Here is a 12,912-nt window from a genome sequence, read left to right on the forward strand (position 1 = left end):
GGAGGCCACTCTTAGTTGCGGTAAGCGGGCTTCTCATTGCGGTGGCTTCTCTTGTTGCGGAGCACAGGCTCTAGGCACACAGACTTCAGTAGTTGTGGCACTCAGGCTCAGTAGTTGTGGCTCATGGGCTTAGTTGCTCCACGGCATGTGGCATCTTCCCAGACCAGGGCTTAAACCCGTGTCTCCTGCATTGGCAGGCGGATTCTTAACCACTGCGCCACCAGGGAAGTCCCGTACTTGTTTAGTTTTGACAAATAAAAATTCTATATTTAAGGTATACAACATGATGTTTTGGCATCATATGTAGACGTTGTGAAATGATTACCACAATCAAACTAATTAACATATCCATCACCTCCTTAACTTTTAATTTTTGACAGAATTTTACATTTACAGAAGGTTACAGGAGTAGTATAAAGATCGCAGATATCCTTTACCCAGATTCCCCAAATGTTAACATTTGCTCTAGTATTCTCCCGCTTTCCCTCTTATAATATATATTCAATGTATATCTAATGAATATACAATATATTATATATGTAATTATTATTTTTCTGAGCTATTTATGAGACTAAATTGCAGATATGATTCCCTTTGCCTTTAATACATCAATGTGTATCTTTCCCCCACACCCCACAGTCTCTTAAAACAGAAAATTACATTGGTACCATACTTTAATCTACAGACTTTATTCAGGCTTCACCTGTTAACCTAATAATATCCTTTAGAGCAATACAAAAAAAATTTGACTGCGCATGTTTTAAACATTGTGGTATGTGTTACATAGCACTCACTCCTGTATTTGGTTCTAAGAGCAATGTGAGCAGGTGCCCTCTCCCCTGACTTAGTCATACAGGTGGGGCAAATGGCTTTGTTTGATTTTCCTTTTTTGTGTGTGATTCAGTGGAGCAGCGTGACTTCATTGGAGTGGACAGCACAGGAAAGAGGCTGCTCTTCATGGCTAATGAAGCAGACTTGGATGAGGAGCTGGTCATTAAGGGATCCATCCTGCAGAAGTAAGCCCTGGGGTTTTTCTTTTTGGCAATTCTCCTTGTCTTAAAACAAAATAAAACCACCCAGTGGATGGGAAAGAGGGAATGAAAACTAGATTAAACTGTGTGAAATTGACAAAAGTATGTGAATGTTTTCCCATGAGATAGGATGGAGGCTTTTCTTCACCACACAAGCTTAGCTTTTCCCTGTGTCTTTTCCTGCCAAGGTAGAATCAAATCCTGCATAGGAGTGGGGCAGAGCAGCTGTGGAGAGAACAGGGAACAGGACTATCTTTCTGACAGTGTTATAGAACTTCCGTTTTTTTTTTTTTTAATTGTGATAAACACACAACATAAAATTTACCACCTTAACCATATTTAAGTGTACAGTTCAGTAGTGTTAAAAGTATGTTGACATTGTTGTTAAGCAGATCTCCAGAACTTTTTCATCTTGCAAACCTGAAGCTCTGTATCCATTAAACAACTCTCTCTTATCTGCTCTCCCCAGGCCCTGGTAACCACCATTTGACTTTCTGTTTTTCTGAATTTGACTACTTGAAGTACCATTTATAAGTGGAATCATGCACTATTTGTCTTTTTGTCACTGGCTTATTTCACTTAATTTGTATAATATCCTCAAGGTTTATCCACATTGTAGCATGTGTCAGAATTTCCTTCCTTTTAAGGCTGCATAAATTCCATTGTGTGTATACACCGCATTTTCTCTATCTGTTCATCTATCAATGGATATTTGGGTTGCTTCCACCTCTTAGCTATTGTGAATAATGCTGCAGTGAACATGGATGTGCAAATATCCCTTTGAGATCCTGCTTTGAATTCTTCTGGATATATATCCAGAGGTGGGATTGCTGGATTATTTGATAGTTCCTGTTTTTTATTTTTATTTATTTTTATTTTTTTATTTTTTTAATTATTTATTTATTTATTTTTGGCTGTGTTGGGTCTTCGTTTCTATGCGAGGGCTTTCTCTAGTTGTGGCGAGCGGGGGCCACTCTTCATCGCGGTGCACGGGCCTCTCACTATCGCGGCCTCTCTTGTTGCGGAGCACAGGCTCCAGACGCGCAGGCTCAGTAATTGTGGCTCACGGGCCCAGTTGCTCCGCGGCATGTGGGATCTTCCCAGACCAGGGCTCGAACCCGTGACCCCTGCATTGGCAGGCAGATTCTCAACCACTGCGCCACCAGGGAAGCCCCTGTTTTTAATTTTTTGACGAACCTCCATACTGTTTTCCATTTTACAATCACACCAACCATGCACAAGCGGTTTAATTTCTTCATATCCTCATCAAAGCTTGTTATTTTCTATTTTTTTGATAGTAGCCATCCTAATGGCTGCACAAAGGCAACCTCGTCACATTTTCTTCAATCAGCATTTTATTGACTGCTTGCTCAGAAGCCACTATACTCAGAGCTTTACTGCCTGATGCCAGTACATAGGAATGCTTAATAAATGTTTGGAGCCTGGATGAAATGAATGTAAGGGGAGTAAATTGGGAAAGAAAAATGTCTTACTGGTTGGTGGGGTTTTTTCCTGTTTGTTTGTTTGTTTGCTTTGCTATCCAGCACAACAGAGGTAGGAGACATATTTCAGAGTATATATTTTAATGAAAATGAAATTAAACTCTAGCTTCAGTTGGCCCAATTACCCTTATGGATAAGAGTTCTATATTAGAGCCTTGCATAGAAACACTTGTGGATTAAAGTGGATACTTCAGATTGCATCATAGAGCTTCCTACTACTAGTTTCTAATTAAATGTGAAAAATAAATTAATTTTAAAAATGGCAGAAATTTCAACAGTAGCAAACACAGTAAGATAATCAAACATAATAAAGCTTAAAAATTGGTGGCCAAGGAAAGAAACAAGATTCTGGTGAGGAACTGAAAGGAATAACGGTAGGCTCCCAACTCCACCTTATCACCACTCCCCAGAAGCCATACTGATGTGTTAATGAAACCCTGCAAATCCTCACTAATAGCTGCAGATCTGGAAAGAAGCAAACTGAGTACATATCTGTACATTTATCTTCTTCTGACTGAGAAGCAATGGGAACAACTGCTGGGGAATAAATGATGAAGCAGGGAAAATGAACAATGAGGCTGACTCTTTAACAGAAACAAAAGATCTAATCCTAAAAAAATGAATAGGTGAAATAATGTGAAGCTGGAGACTGTCCTTCCATAGGAATGAGGTAACCCCTTACGTATGTGGAATGAAACAAGAATATTTAACAGAATCTCAGGAAAGAGAAATAATTGGACAACGACTCTACGGTACCTTGGTGAGTTCCCTATACCCTTTCCATCCCTCCCACTCACATCATTCCCTGAAGCCATAGAAAAGTACACAGAATACAAAATAACCAGCACTCACTTGGTAGCCAGTCTCAGATACATGAGGATGAGAGATAAGAATTCATCTATAATATATCAAAGTAAATAAAACAGGCATGAACAAGACCAAAAGAATCAGTGTGTCAACTGTGCAAATGTATAGCAAAAATGAAAGCAAGAAAAATGCCCTGCAAAAAAAACAAAAACCTGCCCTGAGAAAAACATAACTCAATGAATAGAAAGAATTTCCTTACAAATATACAATTCTACCACTGCAAAACAACTCAGTAGAATATGAATTTCATAAATAAGAGTTCAGTAATGAGATGATAAAACAACAAAATGAGATAAAAGAAGATGTTATAGAACTAAGAAAATAAGTTGAGGACCAAATAACTTAGTTACAGAATTAATTAATTTAAAAATAGCAAAGAGCAGAACTGACACCACTGAAAATCAAATTATATATAGAGAGGAAAAGTTTAAGATATTTAGTAATTTAGATGAAAATGAAAATAATTGAAATTAGAATCTAATAGAAATAAAAGACAAAAATGATTCAATATAGTTAACGTCTCTGAAATAGAGAACTGAACATGTGACCAAAAGATGCATTCAAAGATATAAGGGATTCTTGGTAAAGTAATTTGATTTAAGGATTTTAATATAAAGTTGTAAGGACTGGGTAAATAAGACTTCTGAAACCCCACTAAGACAACAGTAAAGGGATTTTAGAAGGGTGTAAATCCAGAAGGCTAAAGAAAATGAACAAGGAAATAACAACAACAGAAATTGGGAAGCAGAAAAGCAGGACAATTTAGCATACCTGGGAAAGCTGAATGCTAAGCCAGAAGTGGGGAAAGCTGAGATGCAAGCTGATTTGCACTATAAAACTCTCAAAAGAGTTAAGATTCAACAGCACCAAGTACATCTCGTAGTGAGGCTAAAAACAGGATTACTTCAAAGTTTGTCTAAAAGGTAGATCCTTAGATTTCCTCCCCCAAACCTCACAACTCTAGTAAGAGACTGGAGGATTTATTCTCAGAAGAGGGTAAAATAGAGGATCTCTGGATTGGGGCACCAGCCATAGATGAGGTTGGAGGTACCATGCGGAAAGTGGGGATTAAGTGAATGTGTGTTCTGAGGTCCTCAGCTTCCTTCTTCCACTTGGCTCCTGTATACTAGCAGCCGGGCTTACACATGTCAAACAAGCACATTAGAAAATTCTTCTCTGTGGTAGCAGAGTCCAAAAGGAGAGACCTAAAGATATAGTCATCAGGGAGTTCCCAGCAGATAACATACTTCTTGGATCTAACTACATTGAATTTCAGAGTTGACAAAGTCCACCACATGTTCAGTGCTCCCAATCACATATTTATTGTGCCAGTCTTAGAAGTTGGACCCAAAAAAAGCAAGGATTACCAGGTTTAGAGGCCAGAACAAATAAACAGCGGGGGAAAAAAAACAATAATAGGAAAAAAAATCAACTTGAAGGAAACAAATTATGCAGAGAGAAAAAAACTTCAAAAAGGTAACATTTATTATTAATATTTGAGCATCTGAGTGCCACTGTTGTAGGAGCTAGGGACACAGCAGTGAACAAAGCACACTAAAATCCTTGCCCTCATTGAGAGATGAGAGAATATTGCATTCATGAACCCAAAAGCAGGATGCTGTATTTAAAAAGGAACATTTAGAGAACACGTAGTGCTGATATTAAAATGAAAAATTTAATAAGTTAGGAAATTTTTTTGGAAAAATTTTTCACAAAGCAGAATAAAACAACAAATTGATGGAAAATAGAGAAATGATAAGAAGATTAAAGGAGCAGCCAAGGAGGTCTAATATTTGAATATTAGGAGTTCCAGAAGGAAAAAACAGAGAAAATGAAGAGGGAAGAAATCATCAGTGAACTGTTACAAAAAACATTTCTCAGAATGAAAGAAGCTGGGTTTCTAGACTGAAAGGAAAGTGTCCAGCAAAGTGCATGAAAAGAAACATAGCAAGTTATCATTGTGAAATGTTATAACCCTGATACCAAAGAGAAAATCCTGCAAGCTTCCAGAGAAGAGGGGGGATATCATATATAAAGGAATTAAAATAACTTTCAATTTCTTAACAGCAACACTAGAAACTATAAAATAAGGGAAGAATGCTTTCAGAATTCTTAAATCTATATCTAGTCAAACTATCAAGTATGAGAGTAGAGTAAGAACCTTTCAGGCATTTGCTTTCCATGCATCTGTTTCAGGAAGCTACAAGAGGATATAGAACACCAAAACCCTGGCATACACTTAGAAAGACATAGGATATAGGAAAAAGAATCCCTAGGATAATGATGAAGGGAGATTCCAGGATAACACCTGTGTATCTGGGATAGATGGCAACCAGACCAGATTGGAATAGGTCAGAAAGATTTGAGAAAATTTTCTTCAAAATGTTCATATGTATTCTGATGAAAATGATAGAATACTTGATGTGCATCAACATTTTGAGAGGAGTTTTGAGCACTTAGTGATTAGTTTGGAGTTGAATTATTGATAAGTATCTAGAAAACTAAGAAATGAAAAGACAAGTAAGGCCAAGGCAAACAACAAAAATGTGCAGGAGAGACTTCCCTGGTGGTCCAGTGGTTAAGACTCCGAGCTTCCACTGCAGGGAGCACAGGTTCAGTCCCTGGTTGGGGAACTAAGATCCTGCAAACTGCATGGCGCAGCCAAAAAAAAAGAAAAGAAAAGAAAAAAAATGTTCAGGAAAAAAACCATTAGTTGCTAAATGGCTCAGGTGTAACTAATGTTATATATGCATAATAATGTAATCACTGACTAGCCAAAATTATGATATAATTACTTTGGAATAATGGGAGGGAAGGTTAGTCTGTTGGAAGTATGAGGGAAGAAAAGAGAGATAAACTTCCTCTTTCATAGTTAATAGCTAATACCTAAAGCTGAAGTCATAATAACTTAAACATTGATTATTAAGCTAACCAAAATAATGAAACAATTATATTAGAAAGGTAGAGAATACAAGAAGTACAGGTGTATGTAGTGGGGGCAGGCTGGTGATGGAAGGAAGCTAAATCCTCATCTTCCATAGTGGGAAATCAACAGACAATGTCTGAATTGGAAAACCAAGAAATATCAATATTAGAATGTTATTAGAAATATGAGTAGAAATACTAAATGGATTCACTAAAAGAATTGAAATTGTGTGCTTCTGGGGGACAGAAAATGGGAAAGAAAGGGCATGGAAGACTGAAATTTTTCATTGTAAACCTTGAGAGATTATTTACCTCTTTATGTGCATATTTAACTTAAATTTTAATTTTTTAATTAAAAATGAGATATAATAAAATTTTCTGAATCAAGTGAAAAATCTACAGATTTTGAGAGTATATTGTTATTGTGTTCTATGAAAATTTGGCCAGTTGTGTCCTAGTAAACTTACTAAACTTATCCCTAGATAAAGAAAGAGTTCTTCAAGCATCCAGAGACAAAAAGCTAATCACTTACATGAGAGTAAAAATTAAGCTTATCCCCAAGTTCTTCACTACATTGCACACCAGAGGAACACAATCTGTGTTTTCAGAAAAAGAAAGTGGAACTCACGAATATTATTAATAATGAAGGTATCATTCAAATATAAAAGCAATAATGGGAAGACATTCTCAAACATGAAAGGAATCAAGAATGTGGCACCTATGAGTCCTTCTTGGGGGGGAAAAAAGACAAAATAAAACTTCTTGACAATGAAGGCAGCCAAGAATTTGATCAAAATAAAGAATTTAGTAATAGAGAAGCCATGGTAGTCATAAAACAAATGGGATATTTATGTTAAAACAGAAACAAAAAAACAAATAAAACATCTCTGCTGAGACAGTAACAATTAATTCTGGAAGGTGAAAGTATGGATGATGATTATTTTTTTTCTTTGTACTTTTCTGTATTTTAAATTTTCCTCCAATTTAAAAAGTATTAAAAACAAGAAAAACATGTACTACCTTGGAGATTAAGCCTAAGGACCTAAAGTGAGGAGGATTCAGGGTAGTGTTATTTCTAAAGATACAGTCCAGTGGATGAAGACATTTCTGTACAGTAAGTCCCCTTCATATGAACCTTCAAGTTTCGAACTTTCAAAGATGGGAACGTGCATTCCATCAACGTCAGGCGAGAGTGAACTTGCAGCTTGCCCTCCGTCTCCTATTGCTGATGATTCTTCAGCTCCACCACCATCTCCTCTCCCTCCTCCAGTCAGTAACTTCTTGCCTGTTCACTCAATGCCAGCCCCTGTACACCAGCTGTTGTACTGCACTACTGTACTTTTCAAGGTACTGTACTGTAAGATTTTTAAAGTTTTCTTTGTTTTTTGTGTTTGTTTTTTATGTATTATTTGTGTGAAAAGTATTATAAACCTATTACAGTACAGTACTATATAGCCAATTGTGTTAGTTGGGTACCTAGGCTAACTTTGTTGGACTTGAACAAATTGGACTTATGAATTTGTCATCTTCATAAAGATGACAAATCTTTATGCTCTTGGAACGGAACTCGTTCGCATGTAGGGGATTTACTGTATTTGACTTTGCTCTTGCTTTTGGGAAGTGGCGTTCCTGGTTTAGTAGGCGTAGATGCCTGCTGGGGAGTATTGCAGCTGGGGAGAGTCTTTACTCTTGCTGAATTAAAACTCTTTCTGCAGTGGACATGGCTAATGGCTTTTGTTGGACTGTTTATTTCTTTCTTACCCGATTGCAAAAACAAACCTAACTGAACTCCAAACCTTTCTATTCTGTTTTAATTTTGTAGTAATTTTAAAGATATATTTATAAATTCTTTGATACATTTCCTCTGAAGAAAACTCCCCTTGAGCATGAGCTGGACTTAGCAACTTGCTTCTAGTGAATAGAGTGTAGTAGAAGTGATGGGATGTCACTGCCAAAATTAGGTTATAAAAAGACTGCAGCTTCTGTCTTTGGTGCCCACCCATGCTCTCTTGCTCTCTCCTGAATCACTTACTCTGGGGAAGTCAGCTGCTGCGTTATGACACAGCTCTAGGAAAAGGAAAGCTAGCTGCCATGTCATTAGGACATTCAGGTAGGCTATGGAGAAGCCATATGGTTAGGAACTGAGGACTGCCAGCAACCATATGAATGAGCTTGGAAGCAGGTATTCTGAGACCTGTTAACAGCCATGTTGAAAGCAGATTCTTCTCCAGTAGAGCCTTGAGATGACTGCAGTCCCGACCAACAGCTTGGCCGCAACCTCATGAGAGAACCTGAGTCAGAACCACCAAGCTAAACCACTCCCCAATTCCAGAAACTGTGAGATAACAAATGTGTGTTATTTTAAGCCTCTGAGTTTGAGGTAATTTGTTATACAATTATAGATGACCAATAAAATCCTAAATCTCTAGGCTTTGAATCAAGAGGTTCTTAGAAACAATGAAGTTGAAAGATATCTGGGGAGGAGGAGGGGTGTTCAAATAGGATATAGTTCCTTTCCTTTCAACCTCAGTTTGCTCCCCACATATCCTTGAAGTAGGGAATGTCAGTGGCTGTATGTGGGATGCATCCTACCTCAGCTGGATGCCTTTGCTGAGACCTTGGACAAACCACCAGTTCAATCCAAAACATAAGGACAATGGACAGTCATCCTATGGTCTTACTAAACTTCAAGGGCTTTTGTTGTTTAAATATTGTCACCAAATAGTCCTAATTTTTCTTTCTTGTGTTCCTAGAGAGAGAGAGAGAGAGAGAGAGGCCTAGGTTAGAATAAATTCCTGAGAAGAAGAATTACCTCTTGGCCCATGGTGTCCATTGTTATAGTGCCGAACGATAAACATTGAGATAAGCTGCCTAGGTCCCCCTTGAAGGAAGGACTCGTTACTTAGCAATAGGGAGTGTAGTCCACAGACAGCCTCTAGCTGTCACCAACTTCAGGATCTGTCTCATCTGTACAGAATCACATTGGCTGAGGTCATGCCCCCGCTGGGGCAGCCTGCATCCTGTGACTGAATGAGGAAGAGGTGTAAAGTCTCGGCCATTCTGACAGGCAACACTTGCTTCAGAACTCTGCTGGATTGGCCAAGGCTTTGTAGATCCTACATCTCAGTTTTTCCTCTGCCCAATCTTGCTTCCCCCGCTTCCTTACTCAGGTGTTGATCCCTTATAAACATCTTGCTCCCTAAATTCTGTCTCATCGTCACTTCTAGAGAATCCAGTCTTCAACACACAGTAACATGGTTTTCCCTGTGGTTTGCCTTGCCTGATAAAGCAAACTTTCTCACTCTTGGAGTGATCATTCTTTCAATTGTAGAATAAAACTTCCTGGATGGTTTTTTTTTCTCTGAAAACACACCTGTTGCACTGGCCTCTGCATGTATAAAAACTGTGATGAATGGTATCTAATGACATTTGTGCCTCTTATAACTCCTGACTGAGAATGTACCAAAAAATGTATATCCATTCAATTAGAGTCTTTCCAGCCTCACACTCCTGTAAGCGTTGATTTCTTGTCTGCCCTTCTCACAAGGCCAACAGTTCTCAACCCTGGGGAGCATATTTTAAAATGTTGATGTACCCTAGAGGTTCTTATTTAAATAGTCTGGCATAGGATGAGCGTTTTTTTAAAGTTCCTTGGGTGATTCTAATGTACCAATGTTGAAAACCACTGTACTAGACACTCCTTTCAATTTACCAGTGTTTGTGACCCTATAGTGCTGCTCTATAAATATTTAATAAAGGGATAGTTATTTGGTTTATCAGAGTATAAAGGAATTTTCACGCTCCCTAGGAATAAATGGAAGCAGTGATGAAAGTGGATCCAGCACCTGAAACTGCTGCTTGGAACTCTGATTCTCATTCTCCAGGGGCTACAGGTCATGTTCATAGCGGAAGGAGAGGGTTCCAGCTAATGGAGGCAACATCTGCTCAACACCATAGATATGTTTGCAGGACCAAATAAATCAAATGGCAGCCCACTAGTTTTGTGGTGTTGCAGTCAGGCCTAATATGTTGACATTTGAGCATTCAGGGCTGGGTGATTCTGGAGAACTAAATGCCATATCAGTTAGAAAGTACTTAGCTGACTGTCTTCCTCTAATAAGGACCCTTGTAATTACATCGAGTCCACCAGGCCACCAGGATAATCTAGGATAATCCACCCATCTCAAGATCCTTAACTTTATCACATCTGCAAATTCCCTTTTGCCATATAAGGTAACATATTCACAGGTTCCAGGGATTAGGATGTGGACATCTTTGAGGGGCCATTATCCTGACTACCACAGTCTTCTTGGTTTTTTAACATGGTTTTCAATAGCTGTATAATCATCTGTCATATATCATTTATTAACCATATCTAGTATTGCTGGGCATTTAGATTGTTTCTAATTACCTGGCACTAGATTTTTTTTTTTTAAGTTGGGTTTATTGAGGTATCATTTACCTACAGTAAACTTTACTCTTTGTAGTACACAGTTCCGTGTCTTTGAGAAAAGTAAGTACAAATACCTCATGTGTCTATGGTCTCTGGGATGGTATCCTCTCAGGCTAGTTACCACTCAGCCTTTAGAAATGTGTTAAGAATTTTGGAACTTCCCTGGCGGTTCACTGGTTAAGACTCCGCACTTCCAATGCAGGGGGCGCAGGTTTGATCTCTGGTCGGGGAACTAAGGTCCCACATGCTGCGTGGCACAGCTAAAAAAGAAAGGGGGGGTGGGGAGAGAGAGGGAAGAGGGGGGGAAGAAACAAAGAAGAAACATGTTAAGAATTTTTTTTTATATAAATTTATTTATTTTATTTCTTTTTTTATTTTTGGCTGCATTGTGTCTTTGTTGCTGCACGAGGGCTTTTCTCTAGTTGCAGCGAGCGGGGGCTACTCTTCGTGTGGCGCGCGGGCTTCTCATTGCTTTGACTTCTCTTGTTGTGGAGCACGGGCTTTAGGCGCGCAGGCTCTGTAGTTGTGGTGCACGGACTTAGTTGCTCCGCAGCATGTGAGATCTTCCCGGACCAGGGCTCGAACCTGTGTCCCCTGCATTGGCAGGCAGATTCTTAACCACTGCGCCACCAGGGAAGCCCCACATTGTTTGTTTGTTTGTTTGTTTTTAATAAATTTATTTATTTATTTATTTATGGCTGTGTTGGGTCTTCGTTTCTGTGCGAGGGCTTTCTCTAGTTGCGGCGAGCGGGGGCCACTCTTCATCACTGTGCGTGGGCCTCTCACTGTCACGGCCTGTCTTGTTGCGGAGCACAGGCTCCAGACGCACAGGCTCAGTAGTTGTGGCTCACGGGCCCAGTTGCTCCGCGGCATGTGGGATCTTCCCAGACCAGGGCTCGAACCCGTGTCCCCTGCATTGGCAGGCGGATTCTCAACCACTGCACCACCAGGGAAGCCCCCCACATTGTTTTTTATTGTCGCTTGAGTTTGGAACTGCAAGCAAGCTCTAAGTCCTCAAGAGAGGTGTTCATAAATTCAAATCATATTTGTCTTCCTGATAAACTCTGGAAAAGATATTGAGTGTCTGTTATTTCTGGTGTCAGAAGCCTATAGGGTCAACTGCCATTTCATATCAAAAGAACATTTCCTGGGCTTCCCTGGTGGTGCAGTGGTTGAGAATCTGCCTGCTAATGCAGGGGACACGGGTTCGAGCCCTGGTCTGGGAGGATCCCACATGCCGCGGAGCAACTGGGCCCGTGAGCCACAACTACTGAGCCTGCGCGTCTGGAGCCTGTGCTCCACAACAAGAGAGGCCACAATAGTGAGAGGCCCGTGCACCGCGATGAAGAGTGGCCCCTGCTTGCCGCAACTAGAGAAAGCCCTAGCACAGAAATGAAGACCCAACATAGCAATCAATCAATCAATCAATCAATCAATAAATCTTTAAAAAAAAAAAAAAAGAACATTTCCTGTATTCTTGTGATTGCAGTCAGAGTGCTGTCAACATATAGCTCTTTCCTAAGTATGAAGTCAAGCCACAGAGAAGCTAGGATTCTCTCCTTTCACTTAGGTGGTCATGGCCATCAGAGAGAGCCTACTTTTCCTACAGCATCAGGAAAGGATGGTGATGGTAGTGGTGGTGGTGGTGGTGGTGGTGGTAGTGATGATGATGATGGTGATGGTGATGATGATGATGATTATGATGACGATGACGACAATAGCAGCTATGGTTTTTCAAATTTTGTGCCTGGCATTGTGTTAAAGGCTTTTTTACAATAACCCTATGAAGTAGATACTATTATATGCCATTTTACAGATGAGGAAATAGATAAGGATTAGTTAGTAATAAGAAATCTCAGTGAATATTTGTTGAATGAATAAGTGGGAAATCACCTAGTGACCAGCTATGATTGAGTCTGTAATCTAGGGCTTTGGCACTCTCTGATGAATGTTGAGGTATAGAACAAGGATTGGCAAACTTTTTCTGCAAGGGGTAAGTAGTAAATATTTTAGACTTTGCAGACCATCTGGTGTCTGTTGCATTTATTCAACGCTGCCGTTATAGCACAAAAGCATCCATAGATATGTAACAGATGAGCATGGCTGTGTTCCAGTAAAACTTTATCTACAAAAA

The 12,912-nt window shown here is 39.4% G+C and overlaps 1 protein-coding gene across 3 annotated transcripts in view; it reads left to right on the forward strand.

Annotated features, from left to right (window-relative positions):
- Positions 1–12,912, forward strand: part of EIF2B3 (eukaryotic translation initiation factor 2B subunit gamma) — a 153,414-nt gene that overhangs the window by 66,743 nt on the left and 73,759 nt on the right. For all 3 annotated transcript variants that reach the window (XM_082364961.1, XM_082364962.1, XM_082364963.1), the window contains one exon: positions 905–1,016. In XM_082364961.1, coding sequence (XP_082221087.1) covers positions 905–1,016 — 112 coding nt within the window. The remainder of the gene's footprint in view (positions 1–904; positions 1,017–12,912) is intronic.

This window comes from Balaenoptera borealis, assembly GCF_965194805.1.
Source record: "Balaenoptera borealis genome assembly, chromosome: 1".
NCBI lineage: Eukaryota > Metazoa > Chordata > Mammalia > Artiodactyla > Balaenopteridae > Balaenoptera > Balaenoptera borealis.